General features: G+C 39.6%; 1 protein-coding gene across 2 annotated transcripts in view; it reads right to left on the reverse strand.

Moving 5' to 3' along the window:
• The window catches only part of LOC143887757 (light-inducible protein CPRF2-like), a 33,163-nt gene extending 11,129 nt beyond the window's left edge, over window positions 1–22,034 (reverse strand). The window contains exons 1-5 of one of the 2 annotated variants that reach the window (XM_077391932.1): window positions 21,674–22,034; window positions 11,473–11,563; window positions 2,405–2,615; window positions 675–750; window positions 453–578 (exon numbers count right to left, since the gene is read on the reverse strand). In XM_077391932.1, coding sequence (XP_077248047.1) covers window positions 453–578; window positions 675–750; window positions 2,405–2,615; window positions 11,473–11,563; window positions 21,674–22,006 — 837 coding nt within the window. In that variant the 5' untranslated portion in view covers window positions 22,007–22,034. Of the gene's footprint in view, window positions 1–452; window positions 579–674; window positions 751–2,404; window positions 2,616–11,466; window positions 11,564–21,673 lie in introns of both variants that reach the window. The other variant, XM_077391931.1, reaches the window with a different exon arrangement.
• Between the last annotated feature and the right edge of the window lie 4,424 nt (window positions 22,035–26,458).

Consider the following 26,458-nt stretch of genomic DNA (forward strand, 5'->3'; position numbering starts at 1 on the left):
TTTAGTCAATTATAAGATGGATTTAACCTACAGAATATTATAAGCATTGGGCAAATAAAAAAAAGAATATTATAAGCATTGGATAATTAATAGCAGTTGTCAGAAATATGATGAGTATTTTTATATTTGTTGAGGCACTTTTTGTTCGTCTTTCAATTCATGCATGACTTTTCTTTCCCTGGTCGAGTAAAAAAGATGACATAATGCTTGTCCTTCAATTCATTCAGGAGTTTTCCTTGGCCGAGTAAAAATGCTGATATATGTGGGATCATGTGCAAATTATTCTCACAATGTAATCAGATTGCAGCCATAATTTCAGAATGTAGGCATGTATAAGCAACTTGCATGCATTTTGGTAATTTTGCAAATCGCATGGTTCTTAAGAAACATTCAACCCACTGAAAACCTAAATAATATAATTTTTACATGCATTCTTAAAAATAAAAGGCTACCTTAGCTCTCAAAGTTTCAACGTCTGCTTTCAGAATTCTATTGTCCACAGCAGATTCATTGCACTTTCGACTTATGTCAGTGAGACGATTTAGTAATGAAGAGTTCTCAACTCTCAGTTGACCAACCTTGGAACCATGTCAAAGAAATTCATCAGATATATATTCCAACGTTCAAACATCAGATACAAAAAGTAGACACGAAACAAAAGATAAAAGCTCAACCTGTGTCTCAAGCTCACTCAAATGCGCTTGCTTTCGTCTTCTAGAGCGTCTTGCAGACTCTCTATTTGATAGCATCCTGAGCCACTATAATGGATCAATACGAAGGCAGAATAATTGCAAATGAAATTCTTTAATACAGGAACTTCAATTCTTCAAAGTTAAAAAAGTACTAGGACACACGTGCATGGTTTTACGTTTCGGCCGAAATTTCAAATTTCAGCAGGCAGGGACTGCAATTTTAAAATATGGACCGAAATTTTAAAAAACTCTGAAATTACCGACATTTCCACCGAAATTTCGATTTAGACTGAGGCCAAAACCAAAACCGAAACCGAAATTTCAATCCCTGCACACATGCACATACAACATGCCTAGGGTGTGCATTGAGAGCCAAATTTTTTTTTCCTAAAATGTTATTTGCCACAGTAGACCAAAGAGAATGTTCAACATACAAACTTATTCTTAAGTATTGCTGTTATCATTAAGCTGTGTTAGAGTAGTTGGATTAGTCCAACATCCATTATTTAGTGATCTAAGGCACAGTTACAATTATCATTAAAAAATGGCAGTTACAAGGCAATTTCCAATGTTATGATGGGGGCATACGGCACAATCTTGGGTCCGTCCTCTTCTTCAAGAGGAATAAGCCCTCCGTTTTTGTCAAGTTTCTCTTTAGGTATGGGAATTTCATGTTTCCCAACCCACTTTTGTAAATTTTCTGGTCTGTTTATCTGCATAGCATGTCCTAATTTTTAATTGATATTTTTTTTTTACAAATGCTGGATTTTCTTTTTCTTTTTCCTAACCATTATGGTTAAGTGTGCTCTTTGTTGTTTTCTTTGCTCTCTTTTGGTATATTTTTCCTACAACTCAGAAATTAATAAGAACAATTCTACAACTTTTGTCGGATCTAGTTTGGAGAATCCGGGCCCAGCATGTACTGGGGGAGTTCTTGGATCTTAATCTGGAGCGGTACTATGGGCCTATGCTCGGCCTATTGGGATGGCTGATGCCTCAGAGGCAGAGGTTCGAGATGTTTATCAAGGTCTGGAGTTGGTAAAGAAGAACCACTTGGATAATTTAGTGGCTGAAGGAGATTCTTCTAATGTCATCAATTGGCTTTAAGGGTCCCAAAATCCTCCTTGGTGATTTGATAGATTATTCGACGAGATGCTCGATTGGGTGAGGCCTATGGAGGTTGTGTTTAATACTGTTCGTCGATCTGCTAACCAGGTGGCGAACAATTTAGCTAGAGGAGTTTTCAAGGATTCTCTAGCGCTCTTTGACTCTCTCCTGCCGTGATTTTCTTTCTCATGGTTTTCCTTTCGATGTTGTTTTTTCTTTCTCCATTTATCTTGACCATCTCGGTCCTTTTTATTAATATATTTGGATACCATTTTCAAAAAAAAAAAATCTACAAATGCACACAGTTTCCAATAGTATCACATGCTTAAAATGGGCAATATGGTAGTATTATTTAGTAGAGGCTTGAAAACGTATCAACAATGAGAACTTGAGAAAGCACATTAATCTAACAGAACATATATTAATGCCTTCTAAACAAAACAACTTCCATAGTTTTAAAAGCCTAATAAAAGCAATCAGCATGAACTGGACGATAGTATTCCTTCAAAATCACACATACCCATAGTGATGCACTTACCCATAGTGATGCACTTAAAAGCCTAATAAAACAATTAGAAAATAATAGCATTATAAACTATGGTTACCTCCTTACACGTTTAACATCAGTAGGGTCCATACTGTCAGTTGTTTCTGTTTCAATGTCAAGATCATCATCATCTGACTGTTCTCTGGATGATCCACTAGTAGCTGGCCTAATTTGAACCCCTGAATTTTTCGGAATAAAAGGCAAAGCTGGAATGCCCTCTGGTCCCCCAACAACCTTATCTTCCATCTTGGAGAAACCACACCCTGATCCTGCATAGAGAACAAAAATAAACAAATAATAGACATCCAACATTCTTCATGTTGTATGAACCAATATTGCAACAGTTTTGATCTAAAATAAAAAATAATTAATATTAGAAGATATACTCAACTCAACTAATATTAGAAGACATATGATGAGAAAATTTATTGTTAAGTAAAACATCAAGTTACTTTATGGGAATAGCGTCTTCACAGCGCAACATATATAGCCAAAACATTGGGGCAAATGCAACAAGTTCCTCGATGTAATGGCCTCATAAGGGAGTCACAAACTTAGAATTTACTCTACAAGGAAACAGATCAGCTCTAGTCAACCATTTAACAACATTTAGCAAATCTACCGTAAGTGGTTTAACAAAAAATGGAAATGGCACAATTCTCATGCCAAAGGAACATGAGGCAACTTAATTAGAATCATTAAATCGACCAAGGAATAAAATGTCACCAATGGAGTTGCCATAAAAAATAGTTACGGAATTCCCTCAATGCATACCCTTGTGTAGAATCCCTCTATCAAAAATGATATCTCACTCAGACTCCTAGTCTAGCAATAAGAGATGGGTATACTGGGAAGCTCCAAGTTAACATTACCATTCAACCACAATATCCCCTCATGTACCCTAGCAAATCCCTTCTTTCCTTTGTCATTTGTTTTCTTTCCAGGGAATACTTTTATTGGAAAAGTTTTTTTTATAAAAAAAATTTTGCTGAAATTTTCTACTATGGTAGATTTTTTTTAGACCTTATGTATAGCATGGTGGGGCCTGAGGACTGAGATGGTAGCCAATTTTATTTGAATGGTAGCCAATTTTTTTGAATGGTAGCCAATTTTATTGCAAACCAAGAGGACTGAGATGGTCGATACACAGGAAAAACAAAAACAGAACAGAACAAGTCTAATCACAACAAAAATGAAAAAATAAATAAATAAATAGGGCGGAAGAGAGTCAAACAGCGCTAAAGCTTCCTTTGAAATTCCTTCTCTAGCTAGACTATCAGCCACCATATTGGCGGAACAACGAATATGCTGGAAATCAATAGAAGAGGATCCCGCCCAATCTTGCATTCATCAAAGAGTCGATCAAAGCTCCAAGGATGAATTTGCAAACCATTGAGCCATCAGATGACATTCAGGGAGTCCCCTTCTACACTGTTATCCAGACGATCTCTATCCAACAACTTTAAACCTTGGGAAACTACTCTCACCTCAGTCTCAGTAACATCCGCCACCCCAATGGGACCCACAACGGCCCAAATCACCTCCCCTCACTCATTCCTCAGGACACCTCCAACATCGGTCGGTCCATGATTCCCCAAGCTAGAACCATCAAAGTTTTGACAAGGTGAGGCCTATCATTGTATAACACAGGTTTTGATAAGGTGAGGCCTATCATTTTACTCCGATGCATAGCATTGGTAGGTCTTAAAGAAGAACTCAGATGAACTTCTAGATTTTAATTCAATTCTACAACAAGAATGATTCCTAGGTCAGATATAAAGGAAAGTATGCCAAAACCTTAGGTCTGGGCTGATTTTAATTCAATTCTTCAACAAGAATGATTCCTAGGTCAGATATAAAGGAAAGTATGCCAAAACCTTAGGTCTGGGCTGATTTTAATTCAATTCTTCAACAAGAATGATTCCTAGGTCAGATATAAAGGAAAGCATGCCAAAACCTTAGGTCTGGGCTGGTTTATCAAGAGCCAGGTAGATTTTGAAATCTCTTCCAAAAATGTAAATTGTGCAGAATTTTCTAATTAAAAGAAGCCTCAATCTTCAGTTATGGAAGGCTCTTTACCAAATGTGTTGCCCAAAGAAACTTAACAATTAATCTGCTGTTACAGATCACACACACGAAGATGATGAAGTTTGTGAGAATCGATCTTCTCCAAAACATAAGTACAAGTAGAAGATCCAAGTTGCACGCACAAAGAAACAAAGCTTTCTTATCCTTGTTGAAATTTACACAAATTCAGAGCTTGGAGTGGGAACACCAAGCTTTTATCAAGTTACACAGTAACCTTGCAGAATCAAGGCAGTGAAAATGAACAAGAGAAAGAGCTTGGAAACCTAGCTCAATTTTCTCCTTGATCGAATTCACAAAAAGTTCTTCTCCAAAAGGAGTTTCTCTACAAGAATGAAAATCACAGATCTCCGGTGGTTCTATGAACTCCAATTTTGCTTTCTAGGTTTTGTCTGGGTTTCTCTGGAAGAGTTGGGACCATTTTCTCTGGTTTTCGTGATGGCTTCCGATTCCCTGATGGCTATCTGGGAGGGTGTTGTTTCTCCTGATGGCTATCGTGATGGATTCCCTGATGGCTATCGTGATGGCTTCCGATTCCCTGACTCTGCTTTTGTTTCTCCTTATTTCCATGTCCTTCCACCTTCTGTGGTTCGAGTGCTTCTCTATAATCATCCTTCTTCCCGAAGTCTTCTTTGTTTCTGCCATCTAGAAGCTGAATCTGGCGGGCCTTGTGGGGTCCATGGATTTTTAGGAAGGAAGCAAGGCATGAAGTGAATGCAGTGTGTATACCATGTTTTGATAGGATGGGCTCATCCAAATCCTTGCATCGGGTGGGCCCTTCAATTTACCATGTTTTGTTCATGGTTTTAAATTTCCCCGAAATGAAGAAATGTCATTTCCATCCTCACGGAAACGAAATCTACATGATTTCCTTTCACGTCATTATTTCCCTAAAAATTTGACCGAAATTCCTAAAATTCAACCAAAATTCCCGAAATTTGACTGAAATTCCCAAAATTTAACAAAAATGATTGCAACAACAAAAAAAATGGAATGGCATTTCATTTCATTAATGTAGAGAATGATATTCGGTAGGCGACATCATTAAAATGTACAATAAAGTAACCATATCTTATGCATGGGATGTTAGATCGGCATGGCACCAATAATACCTCATAACTCTATGTGGTACTGACATAGAGTTGGGGCAAGGTTTTAAATTTCGGTTTCGGATTCGGTCATCAGGGAAACGAAAACATTTACGTTTTGGTGGAAATCTTGTAAAATCAGGGAAACACATGGAAACATATGCAAATGATGAAAGTTTTTAATCTTTTAAAAAATATGTGCAAATGATGAAATTTTGGGAAATAATAGACTAAGCACAAATACATACTTAGAAACCTCCATTTCAAAAAAAAAACATACTTAGAAACCATCACGTAAGCAACATAACCATCCATAATAAATTAATTACATCGAACACCTAGTGACATGCATTGTTGGGCAGCCAAGATAGGCATTACCCTATTAAGACTAATAGACAAGACTTGGAGATGATCTTACAGATGCCTCTGATAAGACTAACTGGGTAGAATTCTTTGATACCCACATCATTCTAAGATTTTGAAATGAGGGCAATAAAAGAAGCATTGAATTCTACACAAGTGTTGTGGCCTAAGAAGAATTCTTCAAAGATGTTCATAACGCCCGCCTGCAATGGCTTCCCAGAACTTCTGAAAAAAGCTGAAGGAAAATCCATCATGCCCTGGAGCATTATCTCTACCCAAGTTTAAAATGGCCACTCATACCTCCTCCTTATTGAAACCGCACTCAAGGTTTTCCTTAACATTTTTACAATCAAAAGGCATATCACCATTGATTGATGGCCTCACCTCCCAACAAGCTAACACAAATTGGAAATATTCGGCAATTGTCTCCTCAAGGCCGTTTCTTATCTCGAAACATTGTCATGAGAATGCTAGTGCATTGACCAACTTCTTCCTTCCCTAGAAGGTGGATGATCAATGAAAGCAGCTACTACTTCTATCCCCCAGCAGCCATCCACAATGCTCTGAATTCTTCTTCTTCTTTTTTCTTTTTTTTTTTTTGAACGCCAAAGGCTCTAGATCTTTGCCTCCAGAAAGAATGATCTATCTAAATGGGTTTGGACTTCCTCTACCCTGTCGAGATAGTCAATATCGGTTATGATGGTTGCTTTTCTAGTCGCCAGATTTTAGAAGTGATCCTTGTGCCATTTACACAGAACAAACTTTAAAGCCTTTAGCTTTCTGAATAGTTGCAGGCCGGGTATCCCTTCGAAATGATGAGACGGACACCACTCTGAAACTATAAGTCTAATGGCCTTATGAGTAAGTCGTGTTTACTCAAACCTAAAAGGGGCAAGTTTTTTAGGATCCTTCTGTCCAAAGAGAAAAGTCGAATGATAAGAGATTGGACACGGGACAGTGTGTTGATAGGATCTTGAAAATCGATCTTCCCATTCCATAGAAATGAGGAAGCGATCAATACGACTAAGAATAAGGTTAGGCTCACAACTAGCCCATGTGAATCTACCCCCTTGGAAGGGGAGGTCAATAAGATTATGAGAGGTGATGAAGTTCAAGAAGCTAATCATTGGAGTAGTAAGTGGCAGCAGGCCTCTCTTCGGGCTATCTCACCACATTAAAATCACCTACCACACACTAGGGACTCAACCCAATACCTCAAATTAGCCAGCTTAGTTACTGTTTTTTTTTTAATGGCGCCAGGTTAGTTACTGTTCGTGTAACGACCCAGATTTGGGGCAAATTTTTAGACATAACTTTTTTTTCAAAATCCCAAAATCCGAATCGCTACCCCTAAAGGGAAAACAAGCTGACTCTCAACTATAAAATAGTAATTACATTTCCTTTTGAATTTACAAACTACCAACACAAAAATCCAGAAGTCTCCTAACATATGTTGAAACTAATCGACTGAATAAACCAAACTAAGGCAAATTGCCTGACAAGGATAACTAGTCAAACCAACAAGGCCCCCCGGCCGAACACACTTTCCCCGATCCCTTTAAGCTCTCTTATTTTGTGTTCCTGTCATCATGTAAACCTACAAAAGTTGTAGTAACTGAGTCAGAATGAGCTGAACAAGATCCCTTAATGGCTTGCATAATAAGAGCCACAAAATGAGAATTGCATTATACAAATATTTCTTATGAGTAAAGGGTTAGTATAAGCAAAACAACTATTCATTAAAATAAAAATAGAAACAAACTGGAAATAGAAATATAAATAGTAATAAAGATAGAAACTAAAAGTGAAAAAATGAATGCACGAATAAGAAAAATGCACAAGTCTACCCAAGACCATACAGCATTTCAATCCCCCTTTTATTCATTTTCGTTTTCCTTTATTTCTCATTTCATGGCATTCATATGATGGCCGTTGATCTTGACCATCTAGGCCCTCACCCATATTTGGGTGTAGTCTAGGTAGGATTTTCTCGGCCATCCTGTCTACAGGTCCACCTGAATGCATCACCAGCTCAATATCGTACTCTCTTCGGGATGGCTTTTGGCATCTCGCCCAAGGTTGGCTCCCTGCCTCCCTCCCACAATTTACAATGCAATGCATGCATGAATTTATACGCACCTCTTCCCTCTATGTCATGAGAGGTTTTTCCTTTTTACTTTCACCTGCATGATTAGTACTTGACATTGCCACCATGTTATCTCAACAGTTTATCAAAATAGAACTTGCTATCAATTTAACAATTCAAAAGAAACAAGTAGGAGGCAAAGAGACTAATCATACAAAATAAGATGATAATCGCAAAACCATTTTTGAAGCCATTATGGTATAAGTCACTATCACTTGCCTTGAGTTTCTTTGCAAGTGTAAGTGACAGTAATAGAGTCCTGACGATACTATCGAAGGCTATGGTCCTGAAGTCCAATTTAATGAGTAAACTGTGTCAATTTTCTTTCTAAGATAAGGTTCTTTAAAACATGATAATTTTCCAATTTTATCAATATGATTATTTACCCCCTTTTCCACCTATGATTATATTACCTACGGTTTACTTCCTATTTAGTAGCCCAAACTACTCTCATTATACTTCGCCAAAAGTCCTATATTTTATTTTTTGATACACATAATACATATGTATATATATATATTTTTAAAAATAACATAAATTTTGCAACTATCTCAACTCAACTCAACTCAACAATGCCTTTGTCCCAAACTAGTTGGGGTCCGCTAAATGAATCCTTTAGAAAAAAAATTCATGAAGGAGGTAAAAGGAATCTACCCAGCTCTAATCCTGATTCTAGTTGGGTTCTTCTACGTGAATCATTTTCTTCCATTCTATCCTATCTAAGGTCAAAATGGATAGGATAGAATGGAAGAAAATGATCCCATAAATTTTGCAACTATATGGGTGAAAAATTTTGAGAAATCAACAACACATAGGTCAAATTACTCAGAAAATCAGCAATTATTTTGATCTAAAATACTAAGAAAATCAGCAACTTTAACTGCCCTAATTACAAAAAAATCAGCAACATATATTGCCATAATTATTGAAAAATCTGCAACTATTTTTACCCTAAAACACTAAAAAATCAGCAACATACATTGTCTATAAAAAGTAGAAATCAGCAACTATATTCGTACGAAAAATACTGAAAAACCTGCACTGATTTAGTGCGAATAATAATGAAAATAAGCACTTTATTTTGTTCAAAAATTCATAAAAATCTGCACTTTATACATGTATAATTATATAGAAATCAAATTAAGGTACTAGATTTCGAAAAAGAATTGTAAAAATAATCTTCTTGATTTTTAAAGAAACAATTAAAATCACAAAACCCTAAATAGATTATCTAATTCACAATACAACATGGGTTACATACCCTAAATTCATCAAAATTAAGGTTGAGTACGCTGCCAGGACAGCATACCAGCAGCTCGATCATGACCCTCTTTTACACTGTTTTCAAACAAAAATCTGGATTCTAAAATTCGCGCATCCAAACGGCCCCTAAGGGCATTTTGTTCCAGTTTTTGAACTAAACTGACAAGTTTCGGCCATTTCGGCAGAAACGAAACGATTTTTACAACTAAGGTTTTGAGGGGTTTTTTTCAAAATATGAAACAACCAATTATTCCAAAAGCTAAAGCAGTTAGAGATGGTGTTATTTAATCATTTATACTCCCCCCCTCTCTCTCTCCTCTCAGGTGTGGCCCCGCTTTTTTGGGGTTGGTTGTACACGTGGCACATGTGGCTTTTCTTCTGGATTGGTCCTACACGTGGATTTTTAATATCAAGGATTTGTTGAGTTTTGAACCCAGGACATGCCGTGAGGCCATAGCTCTGATACCATGTGAAAAAACCAATTATTCCAAAAGCTTAAGCTGTTAGAGATAGAGTTATTTAATCATTTATACTTCAACACAAAAGAAACTCTATTATTTATACAAGAAAATTCTGAAAAATTTAAAACATTGCATGAATCGTATGATTCAATTTACAAACTCAAATTGATTTGAATTGTACGATATTCAAAATAACCGTTAATTCTACTTTAAAAACGAATTAAAAATAAAATAAATTTAATAAATAATAGCCTGGATGAGTATTACCTTGGAGTCCCTTGTCGGCTCACTAACTCTAGGTTTGACTATTTAACGGAAATTTTGGCACATCGGCCAATTAGAATGTCACTCCTATTTTTCATAGATGCATGTATTGTCACTAAATCAACGTGTTTATGACGTTGATCAGTGGTAAAGTATTAATAAATGAATCTTTCAGTTGTGTAGAGTCTAGTGACAATCTTTTATGGACATCACGTTAGTCTCAAGTTGTTGGCCTGGAGACAGATCAACGAATGATGGAAGGAATTAAGAAGTTCCTTGAGCAGGATCCTGAAGCATTTCCTCCAGAAAAGCACAATTTCTTTACAATGGCATTACTTGAGCATTTCATTTAGTCAAAGCGAAAGCTTGACCATTCATTTCATTTGGTGGGATATATTTGCCATAACTAGCAACTGTAGACGAATTATTACCAGAGTTGAATTTGATTTTTTTTTTCAGAGGTTACTCTTGATAAATCAACTGCAGATCTATTTCTCTTTGGAGCATTCAAGAGAAAAAACTATGGTCAGCCTAGCCCCCTAGGGTTCCATTGCAGTAGGGCATGTTAGAACAGGGGCCTTAAACAAGTCCTCACTAATCATTTTTTTATCCCCATCAACCCTTATCGTTGCTAAGCTTAATGATTATGACTCAGACAGCACAGCCTAGCAGAATATGATCAAGCTATGAAGGAAGAGGAGAGGACAGACAGCGATCCAATGGGAAGAGAATTTTCTCGAGACCCAGGTCTTGCGGGTTACAATGACAACTAGTAGAGAGGGACCCATTCAGTTCATCATTTTCTCATGATCCTAATTTTGATGATTCCAATGACTCATATAATGGGACTCTTACTCTTGAAGCCTTGTGAATCTAGTGAAACTAGTTGAGACGAGCTGCGACTTGTGACTATTTCAGATTGTAATTATTCAGTTCTATACTTCAAGTTTACCTAACAAGTTGAGACATCACCCTAAGTGCACATCGTATTTTAGAGATTATGTAATTAATGACTTTTTGGCCATATGGAATATGTATGATAGATTGATTAGTTGCATATTTACTATTTCAGTATTTATGAAAGATGATAACAGATCGCATCCACTCTACACTTTACTCGTGATGAACAATGGTCCTTATATTTAATATTTAACTTGATATTTTACAATGATATGATGACAAATAGACTTGCAAGTAGTAATTTTGTAGTAAATATTTGGTGGAACAGAGTGAAAGAGCATAGTTTCAGATGTAGCATACAGCAATTGCTCGCTGGAATCAATGATGGAGGCTATTATTTCCACAATCCAATTCTCATTATGGATTTGATTTCCAAAAAGAAATCTATCATGAATCTTTAGTCAAATCACATATGCGCAAGTAGAGTGAGCATGCAGGAACTTCTGAAATGGGACTGGAATGATAAGTTGTAAGATGTGAAAATGTAGACCTTTACCAGGAACTTGAGATCCCAAGTGTGATGTATCTGAAGCCGGCAATTCACTGTCAGCTGAAGTAGCAGAATCTTGAGGATTCACACCAGATGCCTGTTGGATGTTGACATAAGTTTAAAAGATTCTGTCCAACTGCATAGCATGTGTACTTACGTAGTGCACATTTCAAGTGTCTAGAAACATAAAACAGATTTTGCCAAGCGTTTTTGCAGTAAAAAAAATACTTTCAAGTGCCAGTATATATATATATATATATATATATATATATATATATATATATATATATGAGGAAAGTGTCTCTAGTCTCTCCCCTAGATAAGCTTATCTACTCCTCCCTTTAAAAAACACAGTGGGCCCACGCTGTTTGGATGATCCAAAGCATTCATTTGATAGGTCCTAACATAGATAGGGTGTGCCCAAAAAATCAGCACCAAAGGGTCATCCTAGAACTTCATTTTGTTGGGCACACCGTGTCCAAAATGGACGCATATAAACGTGGACGTTTATATGTGTCCATTCTGGGTACCACAAGGCACCACAAAATGAAGTTCTAGGATGACCCTTTGGTGCTGATTTTTTGGGCACACCCTATCTATGTTAGGACCTATCAAATGAATGCTTTGGCTCATCCAAACAGCATGGGCCCACTGTGTTTTTTTAAAGGGAGGAGTAGATAAGCTTATCTAGGGGAGAGACTAGAGACACTTTCCTCATATATATATATATATATATATATATATATATATATATATATATATATATATATATATATATATATATATATATATATATATATATATATATATATAGGTATTAGCATTCTTGGCATAATAATCGGCCCCACCCCAAAAAAATATGAGGTGTAAATGGAGGGGCCCGCCCTATGCATGAGCTGGGGTGGAGATCGTGGAACCCACCCCAACAAAACATGAGGTAAAATGGTGGGCCCACCTGATACCTATCGAAACACGGTATAAAATTGTGAGCCCCACCCTATGCATGGATTTGAGTGGACACCCAATGTCATAATATGTCACAAAATTTAGGGTCATCTTTGTAGAAGTCTTTGATGAAGTCTATACCCACAAATTCAACACATAGAGTGCCCAATAAGGCTACTCATCGGCTTAACGCAACTGCAATAAGATTTTCGCCCGCAATTGATGTTGGAGCAAAAATGTGTACTCCTATGAGAAGGCAATCCACTTCGCTCAACTCAGTTGGGTTTTTTCGAAGAATTAAGGTACCTGAGGGCATCATGATTGGAGTATGGAATGGACTCACGATCATGGTTTTAAATTCGACCGAAATCCAAAATTTTGAAATCTCAGATTTTGGTCAACACCGAAACCGAAATTTTATCGGAAATTTCAGCCCAAAAAATCAAATTTTCATATCAAATTACCCGATTTCGGCCGAAATTTCAGCATAACCATGCTCACGATAAATGAGAAAGCGCCTCCAATATCTTAAGAATTGAACAATCGAGTAGAGCTCGACGGCGTATGTTGAATGCATGCAGCACATCGTTCAACTTCTTGAAGTCTAGCAAGTGCAAGAATGGGGGTTGGGGGCACTCCACCCATTGTGTTGAGAATCACCCTTTACCCATATCTTGGAGGGGTTTAAAAGGCATCAGGAACACCTTATTGAAGTCTAGCAAGGGCAATAATGGGGGTTGGGGGCACTCCACCCATCTAATTGTGTTGAGAATCACCCTTTACCCATATCTTGGAGGCGTTTAAATGAGATAACAGTTAAATCCCATTCCAAACAGCTTTAACTTCCACCTCCGCTGGATCATTTTCACCACTTGGACCAGCATAAGCCAAAGCAATCATGCCATTATAATCAAAGAACAGGTCCATAATGTTAGTGGAGCGGATTGCTTCAATTTCATTTACACGAATTCTTGTTGTTTCTGTCAAAATCAAGCTTCATTCAACCATCGGGAGCGTAGGGAAGATGCGATAGGGAACAATAACCAACACGTGTTGGTTATCAAATCATTAAATAAGTTTGCATAAAGATATTGTCAAACTTTGCGTCTTTAATTGCATTCTCAGATCCTACCATCCATAGGAGTGCGTGTGATTTTCTCCTTAATGTACTTGAAACTCTACTCAGTCGGAGTCACTTGAAAGTGGCAAATTTCATGCAATCAGTGATGGGAGCCACCAAAGTGTGGTAGTTCTTGATGAAGCCCAAATAGAAGGTTGCAAGACCATAGAAGCTTCTTATTTGTGAGAGATTAGTCGGCATGGGGCCAATCTACAATAGCTTTCACTTTTTCCTCATCTACCTTGACACCCACGAAAGATGCAAATTATCCCATAAATATGACGTTGTAAAAAAGAAAAGTGCACTTTTTAATATTTAAGTACAATTTTTCTTGTTGTAGACTTGTACTACATTTAACACCAAACATAAAAGCTTTACATGCTTGCCAAGAGTATGACTGAAAATCAAAATATCATCAAAAGTAGATGACAATGAAACTCTCAAGGACTGACAATAAAAATATCATCAAACACAACATGAAGGTGCTTGGGACATTGGAGAACCACCAGATCCATCTGAACAATACAAGACTTCTAATCGAATGCATGAACACCCAACGAGCGCCATGGATTCCCAGTCAATCGCCACGAGGCTCCCAGGTCGGCACCACAAAGCCCCTGACTGGTCATGCCCCACAAGGCTACCAATCGAGCGTATGAGCACCAGCGAGCACCACAAATCCCCAATCTGGTGCCAGATGACTCAACAAAGCCCCACGAGCATCCCACTCAGGTGCCATGGGCTCCAAGTCGAGTGCTTGAGTACCCAACAAGGGCCACGAGACCCCCAATCCAGTGCCCAAGGGCCCAATGAGCACCATGATCCTCCCAGACAAGAGTCGGAGCACAGACCGAGGGCCACGAGGCAGTGACCTACACAAATGCCTAATTCCAACAACAAATATCTATCTAACATATTGAACAAAACCCATTTCAACAAGCTGCTCTAAACCCCCTCAAAACAGAATCCAAAAAACACAACACAGAAGCAATAACAAAAAATAAAAAGTCATACCCGGGTCAATAAAAAGGCAGCAAATGCGAGATTGAGACGGCGCTTGAGTAATTCCTGATAGTCGCCGAAATCAATCAGAATATCACAAGAGGGATCCGAAACAGAAGGTTCTTTGATTTCAATGACTTCTTCATCTCCACCACCTTTGTTTTACAGAGAAGAAGAAAAAGAAGCTGAAACAGCAACAGCAGACTCATTATGGGAGACTGAAGCTTGTTGGAGAAATTTTTGGAAAGTCCATCAGGAAGAGCTCCGATTCATTGTCGCATGTTTGATGTTTGAACCACCAAGCCTTTCATCAGGCTACTAAACTCGACCTTTTCATCTCCAACTTAAGTGATTAGCTTGCATCATGAGTTACATCAAACACAAGGCCCTTAAGCCAAATGCAAAGTCCATCCAATGTGAGTCATGATGATTCCACACACCAATCTGCAAAGTCTTACGACCCGGCAGCTCTAGGCATAGATCTATGCCATGAGCCAATCCGCAAAACTGATGTCCCGCAAGAAAACTCCAATTGTTTTGAAGTGAGGAGAGGTCCAGGCACGCTCTGCTCTGCCAAGAAGGAAGATTTAGGCGCTCACACCACCGCACCAAGGAATCCTCTGGATAGTCGAAGCCCACCAAGGAATGAGGCATTGCGCCGTATCCAAATCCACCAAACCCAAGGGCTTGGTCATCCAAGAAGCAAATATGCCCCATGGACTAATCCGTAAGACTTTCGTCTTGCGAGGGCGGCCGAAGCCAACCCGGCATGAACTCATAGAAGACCTAGTGATTGGCCTAACCACAAGACGTACCGCGGTGTAAAGGCAAGTATAGTTATAGCCTCGTGCGTCGTTCGTACGCGCAATGCAATGGGAGCACAACCCAACATGCACCATCTTTGCCCCCCGTCCTCGACCAAAGAAACCGGAGCATCCCTTTGGAAAACTCACAGCCTGCACCCAAAGCTCCCTTAGACCAAGCCTATGAACTGCAAGTTGATTTCCCACTCCACCTCACATGCACAAGCAAGTCCTCATACAACCCTTCAGCAAGCTACCAAGGTTCTGACCCACAGCCTATTGTGCCTAAGGCGGGAGTTAGCATATTACGAGGCCAACTCCCCTCAAGAATTTGGCCAACCAACCCTCTCAACCAAGAGTGCCCATCTAAAGTGCTATGGTGACATACTTTGAAGACGCAACAAGACGAGGCCACATTCCAATCTTAACACCTATTGTGACCCCGTGACACTCCCCCACCTAATAACATTGACGCCCTCGTAGACATTGAACACCTTGTGAAACACAGCTCCACACTAGCAACGGCTTAACATCCTTGAAAACAGACGCCACACACTGCCTCAAGCTCTGCCTGCCACTACCTTATCAATCTTCCTGGAGTTATCATCCACATTGATGGCTTTCCCGAGCTCCATCAAACTCCATGAAGGTTTTCTGCCGATCCCTACAATGCCAATCAGTGATGGTTTACTTCACTCAACCAAACATAGTAATGGTTTTTGAACTCTAATAAACATACCAATGGGTTGTTGAATCCCACTGCAGAAAATGATAGAGCGACCAGACTTGATTTTTCCTCTCAAGCAACCCGCAGATTCCTCCATAGCTGCACCTGAGCTTCTTTTGGAGTGGTCTTCTAAAACGGTCATCTTGCGCACTTCGTCTCCCCTTTGAACAAATGCCACAACTCTTGAGGCACAACCCTTCCACCCGGGCCAAGTGCAACACTTAGCCACTCCGGCTACATGCAAACAAACCATGAGAAGCAACCAGCATTTCCGAACAAAGGAACCACTTCATTGGTCCCCCCTCCTCCTGAGGCTAAGAGTCCCCTTCAGGGATCATCCACTACCAAACACTCGCCAATCTGGCCAGGTGTAAAGTAACACGGGGAGCAACCTACATCTCCGAACAAAAAGAGCCACCTCAATGGTCCTGCCTCATCCCGAGGCCAAGAGTCTCCCACTCCGGGATCCTCCACTGCAATGCTTAGTCTTGCTTCATTCTTCCAAGGCCAACTTACTTCTTTGCACAATCAACATTTGCCACCAATGGTTTCCTTGGGTACCTACAACTAGCACTCCCACTACTAATCACACAAATCCTCCATCATTCGGATTGAATAGCCCTTTTAGGTCTTCATCAACATTAGAACTCCAAAGTAGCAAGCACACAAGCTCACCATGTTGTCTCATACCAACACAGCTAACTCATATGCCACCTGAGCTCACCACAATGTCCCATACCAACGCAACAAACCCATGTTTGATCTAAGTGGCCTAAGAGCATCTCGGATGCTCAATTTCTGCTGTGAACTGCCACCCAAGTACTTCAGCTATTGCTCATCTTTTCACCCCGAATATCCTGCTTCGGTCCGTCTATGTCGTGAACACCTTCACCGATCGCTCACCTTGGCCCCCAGTATCGCCTCCCTTCTCATAGGTTTCACTCTATACGCTTCAGAGTGAATCAGATACCTAGACCATGGTCCTTCAGTGTTTCCTCTTCATCCCAAGAGCACCTCTAGTTCGTCAAACCGGTTGTGCCTTCACACTGAGTATGCAATCCACCTTCGTAAGCTCTTGGTGCTGACACGTTCAACACCCCATCTTTTAGAGAAGGGCTATGCTTGCAAGCCAATTTTCTCTTTGACATTTTAAGCCCTCGAGCCATACACTAACCCCTCAATTGCTTAACCAACATCGCAACGGACGATATCCAACTTTCCATCTGCCACTTCAGATCTCACATATCGATGGATTGTTGGAGCATGCCAACCCATTTACTGAAGGTTGTTGCTTTTTCATTGATCAAGCTTCAAGCAAATCCATTCATCAATGCTTGCACTTTGACAGGACAAATTTCCTTCATGCCATCACGCCTCTGTTGCGCAACACTGATATGATAGGGGGAATCCAACCTTCAAGCTGCTATTATTTGCCAGCTTGCTTACCGAGCTCACAAAGCAGCCCATGCCACCAACACAGCTCAATGATGTCTCAAACGGAACATTGAGAAAGCCATGCATACACTCTTTGGAAATGGAACCCCCACACTTGTTGTTCTCTTTGGATGTTTCATGGACTTTCAAGGTGATGAGTTCCAAGACTTCCACAGTCCAATGCTTACCACGATGCCACCACTTGCCAACATTCACATTGTTCAACTTTGCCACAATTTTGAAAGGATTTCTGCACTGGAGACGCACCAACCTTAGCCACAAACACTACCACTTGCTGCAACTATGCCAAGCACCAACATTCAATATCAAAACATTGCTCAAAGCTTCTTGCTCTGATTTATCACCTATCAAAGAATTAAACTATTTCGATTCTACTGAAATGAAATCCACTTAGATTCAGAAAAATACAAGATTTTGCCGAAATTTCAAAATTTGGCCTGAAATTTAGAGATTTCATCAATGTTTCGATAGAAACGGTGCAAAACATGCAACCTAAAACAAAGACATTTCAACAAAAACCAGGGTAAAAATCAACTCCACTTGGGGAAAAGAGAAGAACCACGAGATTCCTTCAAGATATTTCTAAAAAGAACTAAAAAAAAAATCAACAATGAAGAATCTTGCTTGGATTTCAGCCATGATTTCATACCTTTCCTTGCTTTTACAAGATATTGTGTAAATACCTATAATATCCCTCCCTTTAAAATTCGTCCCCCTTGATAATCAACAGTAATTTTGTCATTAGAGTTGGATTAGAATTAGGGCTTCTTTAGAAAAGCCTATAAATACAACTTTAAGAGAGATTAAGAACCCTAAACTGTCTTTGTAGCCCTAAGAGAAGGTCTATGAGGAGAAAGGGAGGAAGAACGTGATTCACGAAGAGAGAAACGCGAATCAAGGTAAGATTTGTGTTCTACATAAGATTTAACATGTTAAGAACACTAAAACAAGGATTAAAGTATTTAAAAGACCATTCAAAAAAAAAAGTATTTAAAAGATATGATTTGTGATCGATATGACTTAGAATAAGAACCCTTTGACTGATCTTGGATTCCATGGGTTTGGTATCGCCTTCGATCCCCAACGAACCCAAGATCTGGCCGTTATGTCATAGTATCACCATCTGACTCGTAGCACGGGGGGTCCCCCCGCCTAGGCACAGTTCTCCGCAATACAAGCTTTTAACAATCACCGAAGATACACAATAAAGACGCAGCTAGGTCAGCAATGGGTATACCAGCCAGGGGTATAATATAAAACCGCAATATATACTTTCAGAGGAGGATTGATGTGCATGTCATCTGTCAGGCGAATCCATGCGCATATATAGATAGATATATAGATATAGATTTGTATACCGAAGGGAATGCTCTCTATATTTGACTCCTATAACAAGTAGGGTTTTCAGTCCATAAAGGATTTCTAAATCAAACCCTATCGTATATTTCGATCAATTACTTCGCACCATTCATCCGGAGTAAAAAAGATTCTCCCTATAGGGATGACTCCGCCATAGAGGCGAGAGAGATAGGAAGATGTCTCGGGATTGATTAAAGCGATTTCTACCTTAGAACTTCTGGCAACCGGCATAATCAATCTTCATGGAAGGGAGTAGAGTCATCGTTATATGAACACAGCAACGGCCAAAACCCTACCATATCCAGTAGCATCAGTAGGTCAATCCCGTGTCTTAGTTTTAGAAAGCTTAACTTAAAAGATTAGATTATTTTACAATAATTATTTGTACCGATTCGGGGCGTGGAATTGATTTAGATGGATTCCTCTCGTCGATACGAGTCCAACGGATCCGACCAGTGCAAATCGGAGCTAAAACGAAAAAGTTATGGTCCGATGAAGTTTTGGAAAAATCGGGACGAATCTGGAATTTTCACGAAAACCAGTCATGAATAGTGCTTCGGACGTCCGATGAATAGTGTCAGGCGTCCGATGAATAGTGCCAGGCGTCCGAAAAATAGTGCTGCGGGCGTCCGATGAATAGTGTCGGACTTCCAAACCCATTGAAAATTTTGAAGTATGTTTTTTAATTTTGGGAGGTTTTAACTATTGCTTTGGCCACTATCCTAAGCCTATTTATTGATATGAATGCCATTGTTTGGGATAGGTATTGTGCCCTAGAAATTGTTGAAGGGATATATATATTCGTCATTCGAGGTACGTAATTTCGTACTACTTTAGTGCTGCGATTTACCTTTCAAACACTATGCCATTGTTGATTGTGAATCCTAAACTCTCTGAATCTTTGGAGCCATTGATAAACTTTAGACTTGACTTGGGTCTTGCATGCTAATTCCGTTATTGTTTGAAATCTATTGAATCTTATGGCAAAGAGACTTACATTGAATGCTTTTCCCAATATAGGAAACTTTTGTGAAAACCCATTTGTGATTCCTTCACACTTATGAACTTTGACTACTGTGCGACAATCTACATTGACAACCTTATGAAAAATCCATGTGAATTATTATCTTTGAATGTCGTATGAACCCTATTGAACCCTGTTATTTAGTACATATCTCAGATGGAATAATTTGGACTTGTGAAACCCCTTTCAGTTTTTCTAACTATATGAATCTTTGAACTATCAGACATCATTTACTGTATGAATCCACTTTGGAACTAATGTGAAACACCCACTTTGAACTTTGAACACCTTCTTTTGAACTGTGTGAACTTTGAACCAAGGTTGTCAGAGCGGGAATCGAAACGGGAATCGAAAGCGGGAAACGAAGGCTTCCAGGGAAGAATCCTACTCAAGGTTGCCAGAGAGGGAATCGAAAGCGGGAATCGAAACGGGAATCGAAGCGGGAATCGAAGGCTCCCATGAAAGAATCCTGATTCCTTGCTTTGAACACCTATTGAGAGGCTTAGGTTGTGTGAACTCATAAAAGACCCCGTCAGTGGGGCATGGGCCTATATGTGAACATAAGAACTGTGATCCCGCCAATGGGAATAAACGTTGGCCCTGTCGACAGGTATTTGAACCCAGGAACTAGTTCCGACACTGTGGGCGGTCGGTGTAAGCAATAACATGCTTTTTGGACCCGTGAGCAGTTGGGGTGAAAAAAACTTGCTTTGTGGACCCGTGGGCAGTCGGGGTGAAAATAACTTGCTTTTTGGACTAAGCCGGATGATCTCGGGGTGATATCGTACCTATATGAGTTTCCCTTCTGTGACCCTCTGAACCTATGACTCCCTTCGTTGTGATATTATGAGACATCTTTTATGAACTTTACTTCTAAGCTATTGCTCTTGTGATTAGCCATGCCTTGTGTAGCTTGTACCTACTTTATTCATTATTGGCCTTTGATCTTTTGAACAGTGTGACTACTTCGTTGTGACACTTTGACCTATGCCTTTATGAACCTTACTCCTCAATATGGAACTTGTGTTAATTACTTCACTTGTGGCTTAAATCTTTTTCATTTAGTTGTGAACCTTTCCTTTGTAGCATGCAATGAGCCCACTTTTGTAGTGCGTTATTATGTGCTGAGTTTTTCAGCTAACTGTGGTTATATTAATATTTTCAGAGTTTGATCCTCGTGGACTCGGCGATGAGGTGCGGAAGTGATATCTGATTTTTATTTTTTTTATCTTTCAGTTTTTTACATTCTTTAGACAGTGAGTATTGTTAGGATTATTGAGACTGTGTCATTTGATTCCATTACTTTTGATTTTATGGGATATTGGGTTAGATGAGAGATTTGGAAAGAGATTGAGATTTGATCATTGGATGAATGTAAGACATTTAAATTTGATTATTTAGATAATTGCAGATGGTTTTGATATTTGCTTTGCTAGCCTTGTACGCTTGTGAAGCTTGCTTTGCAGGTGTACGGCGTTGTCGCACCCTTAAGCCTTGTGTTGTGAATATGTATATATGTATGTGGCTTGGGGCGTGACATATTGGCTGAAAAAAATTTCTTCCTAAAACCTAAAAGCATTTCAGTTTCTAAGATGACCAAAACAAAAAACCCAAATAGAAATTTAAAACTTGATTCCAACAACAAATATTCATCAATCATACACAAAACTCATTTCAGGAAGCCACTCTAAACCCCCCCCACCCCCCCCCCAAAATGAAATCCACAGAACTCACAGAACTCAGAAGCAATTACAGAAAATAAAAACACATACCCGAGTCAACGCGAAAGCAGCACATGCAAGATTGAGACGGCGCTTGAGTAATTCCTGATAGTTACCAGAATCGATTGGAATATCAAGAGAGGGATTTGAAATGGGAGGTTCCTTGATTTCAATGACTTCTTCATCTTCACCACCTTTGTTTCTCACAGAAGAAGAAGGAGAAACAGCAACAGGAGATTGATTATGGGAGACAGAAGCTTGTTGGAGAAATTTCTGGAAAGTCCATTCGGAAGAGCTTCGATTCATCTTTGCATCTTCAATTTTTGAAGAGGTCGATGCCCAAAATGGGTCTGAAATTTCCTCCACCGAGAACACTCGATCCATCCTCTCTCTCCTCTCTCTCCCTCTCTCTCTCTCTGGTTTTGGTCTTTTCTTGCAGGTTCTTGCAGGCAGTGGTACTTTTTTCTATAATTTTTTTAGGATTATATTAGGGCGATTTTACGAGAATGCCCATCCGTTTCTAATTCCATTCACATGTAGCATTGAGGATTTAAATAGGGAAATGTTATCAGCACAACTATATTTTCATATTTGCACAAACCCAGCTGTCTTTTCTTCTTTAATCGGCTGGTGAGAGCTTTTTGGAAAGAGGAAAGTGTTTCTGCCCACGTGCGTAGGGAGCTCCCTGCGGCTTAGAAAGCCACCGATTGGTTCATATGGTGGGTCCACCTCTGCGGGGTCCACTGAAAGCGATCAATCGGTGGCTTTTTAAGCCGCTCCTTGTGCACGTGCCCAGAAACACTTTTCTCTTTTGGAAAATGGATTAACCTTTACAACTCTTTAAATACTAAGGGGCTGTTTTTTATATGCGGATTTTATAATCCAGGTTTTAGTTTGAAAATAGTGTAAAAGAGGGTTTATGATCAAGTTGTTATATAATGTCCTGACAGTGTTTCTTGGATTTTAAGTAAGAAGGTTTTAGAAATCTCTCCCACATCTTGAGATTTCTAAAACTTAGAAACATGGGACGATCACCTGCTCTCTTACTGTCGGAAAGAAGGGCGAGAAATCAGAAAACGATAGCGGCTTGGGATTTGCTAGGGACCATCGCAGAAGGCATTTCACGGCTGGACTGTTGCATGTGAGAATAGCCACCTCAAATGAATTAAATTAATAAGACAAAATATGAGCATGTGTGGCTGTTCTCACCTGAAGTGGCTGCTCTCACATGCAACAGCCAGCCGTGAAATGCCTTCTGTGATGTCCCTAGCAAATCCAAAACAGGTTTGTGAAAAGTAAAGACCAAATCTTTTGTTGAAATCCTATGTTGTGACAGTGTGATACATGCCTTAGAAAACAAGGAAGTGAGCTCCAATTCCTGCGTAATGTGGGAAAAAAAAGGGTGGAAGTGGCCAAATCGGTTGTCAATTTCACTTTCGTCTTTATTTTCTATAAAAAATCCCATTTTAAAAGTGTTTTCCCTAAAATAGGAGATGCCCTGCGGGTGCATCGGATTCTCTGAATCTAGAATATGAACAGACGTTAAGAACTCAAAATAAAAATTTTAAGGGAAAATTATGAAAAAAATGCAAAGTTTTAGTGAAATTGTGAATCAAGGGTAGACATTTCAAATTCATGAAGAAGGGGTCATCGGGTACGGTCAAAGAGTGGAATAGACGAAACTACCCTTTTATATTATTAAAATAACCGTCACTTTTGCCCTTTCCTCTTACCCTCTTCAAACCCTTTTACTTTCCCTCTCTGTTGATGACGTAGTGTGTCCCCACCCCCTTGAATCATGTTAGTGCACGTTTCCCACCTCTCTCTCTCTCTCTCTCTCTCTCTCTCTCTCCACAACAAGAACAATTGATGGGCCCCCAAAATTCTCCTCCTTGGTGCCCAAATCCAACCCCCCACTATGACTAGACCTGGCAAAATGGGACCGTACCCGCGGGTACACCCGGCCCGCAGGGGTACGGGTACCAATTTCAATACCCACGGAAAAAAAATACCCGCACCCAACCCATACCCGTGACCCGCAGGTGGGTCTGGGTTGGGCGTTGGTGCCCGCGGGTTACCCGCCATTCGGTTTTCAACTTTTTATTCTTAAGGCCTAAACACAAAACAGTAAAAATAGACTATGTGGGTGGGCCAACAAAACAAGTCAAAGCAATCAGACCATGTGACTGGTATCTTTGGTTGTACCCAAACAAACATTTGTTAAAGTAAATGAAAAATTGTATGATGAATGGGTGTATAAACATGTACTCATCATCCCATCCTTGATATTTGATCCAACAACAACTGACTTGTTAAGAAGCTGTTGTTGGATTAAATATCAAGGCTTGTACATCCATCGTACCACCTTTATGTGTTCATACGCCCATTCATCATATAATTTCTTTTCGTAAATATATATAAAATTTCCTCTTTAAATTTACCAGGTTACCCGCGGGTATACCCGTACCCGCCCGGGTGGGTTCCGGGTTCATGAAAGGCTACCCGTACCAGTGCCGGTATTTCTTACCCGTACCTGCCGGTGCCCGTACCCACACGGGTTGTACCCGTACCCGCCCGGGTTACCCGTTTGCCAGGTCTAACTATGACAGTGTACCGTCCAGACCATATGATGATCCAAGCGGTCCATTTGATAGGCCACACCGTAAATATGTTGTGTCCCAAAAAACCATTTCCATACGATGATCCTAGCCCTCAGATATAAAGAGAAATTGCTTATTATGGAAACCTCTATAGATTGGAGGGTTGTGATCATCCTATGCAAATGATTTTTGGGGCACAAACCATTTATGTTATGGCCCATCAAATGGACGACTCCGAGCATCCTATAGTCTGGACGGTACACTTCATTTTCAAAAATATGAGTGGGCCTAAATTGGGCCTTAATGTTACAGTATGAACCACACCATAGGATGATCCAAACCATGGACGGCTTGGATCATCCTATGTTGTGGACGGTACTCTTCAATTTGAAAAATATTGGTGGGGCCTACGATTGGGCCTTAATGTTACTGTACGACCAACTCTATAGGATTATCCAAACCATGGACGGCTTGGAGCATCCTATGTTGTGGACGGGCCTTAATGTTAGTGTACGACCAACTACATAGGTTGACCCAAACCATTCATTTGATGGGCCACAATGTAAATAGGTTGTGCCCCAAAATCATTTCCATATGATGATCACAACCCTACAATCTATTGAGGTTGCATAAGATGTAGTTTTTATTTAGATCGGAGGGCTACGATCAGCCTATGGAAATGATATTTTGGGACTCAACCTGTTTACGTCTATGGCCCATCAAATGGACGGTTTGGATTATCCTATGGTGTGGTATGGGCGGGGCCTACATTGTTCAAAGATTGGTTCGGAAGTTCAAGTCGGAAATCCGAATCAGACTTCGGACTTCCGAAGGAAAGCCACTAGAATTGGCAACTCCACTGGTTTCCTTCGGAAGTCCGAAGTTTCATTCAAAATTCCGAGTCGGAAGTCCGAACCAATCTTCGGACTTCTGAAGGAAACCAGTAGAATGGCCAATTCTACTGGCTTTCATTTGGACGCCAAAGATAGGTTCAGACTTCCGACTCGGAGTTCCGAACTCAGTGTCGGACTTCAGAGGGGTTCCAAAAAATGGTTCCAACATGTTTAAAAGACCAATGATACACTCATGATCAGTTGTACAACCAATTTAATACTATTAGAATGTCCTAACCACAACTTGCACTCATGGAACCATAATTTAGACTCTTGGAACCACTTAATACCTCAGAACCACTACATTGTGGTTCCGTAGTGGTTCCGGGAGCATACATAATGGTTTCAACGTGTTTAAAACACCAATAATCAGTTGTACAACCAAATTACTACTATTAGAATGTCTCAACCACAACTTGCACTCTTGGAACCATAATTTAGACTCTTGGAACCATTTAATACCTCTGAACCACTCCATTGTGGTTCCCTAGTGGTTCTGGGGCCTACGTAATGGTTCCAACATGTTTCAAACACCAATAATCAGTTGTACAACCAATTTAATACTATTAGAATGTCCCAACCACAACTTGCACTCTTTAAACCACTTAATACCTCAGAACCACTACATTTTGGTTCCCTAGTGGTTCTGGGGGGTACGTAATGGTTCCAAGATGTTTAAAACACCAATTATACAATCATAATCAATCTTAAAACCAATACAATACTATTACAAGGTAGGAACCACTACTTAACCCCTGGAACCACTATTTAACCCATCTTAGAACCATAATTTAGTGGTTTCGAGACATACATAATGGTTCTAAGATGTTTAAGACATCAATGATACACTATTCATCACTATTACAATGATACAACTACCACATTCACTCTTGGAACCATACTTCACTCTCTTGGAACCACTATGTAACCTATCAGAACCACTAAATTGTGGTTCCGAGGCCTACATCATGGTTCCAAGTTGTTTAAAACACCAATTATACAGTCATGACCACTTTGGAAGCCAATAAAATACTATTACAATGTACCAACCACTTTGGAACCATAATTTAAACTCTTGGAACCACTATTTGACCTCCTCGGAACCACTAAACTAGGGTTCTGAGGCCTACATAATGGTTCCAAGATGTTTAGAACATCAATGATATAGTAGTGACCACTTCGAAAACCAAAAAAATAATATTATAATGTACCAACCACTTGGGGACCATAATGTACAATCTTGGAACCACTATTTAACCTCCTCGGAACCACTAAATTGTGGTTCCGAGGCTTAGGTAGTGGTTCCAATATGTTCCAAACACTAATGATACAGTCATGATCCA

The sequence above is a fragment of the Tasmannia lanceolata genome, unplaced genomic scaffold, assembly GCF_043159265.1.
Source record: "Tasmannia lanceolata isolate RefF3 unplaced genomic scaffold, GAP_Taslan_0.1 ptg000012l, whole genome shotgun sequence".
Taxonomy (NCBI): domain Eukaryota; kingdom Viridiplantae; phylum Streptophyta; class Magnoliopsida; order Canellales; family Winteraceae; genus Tasmannia; species Tasmannia lanceolata.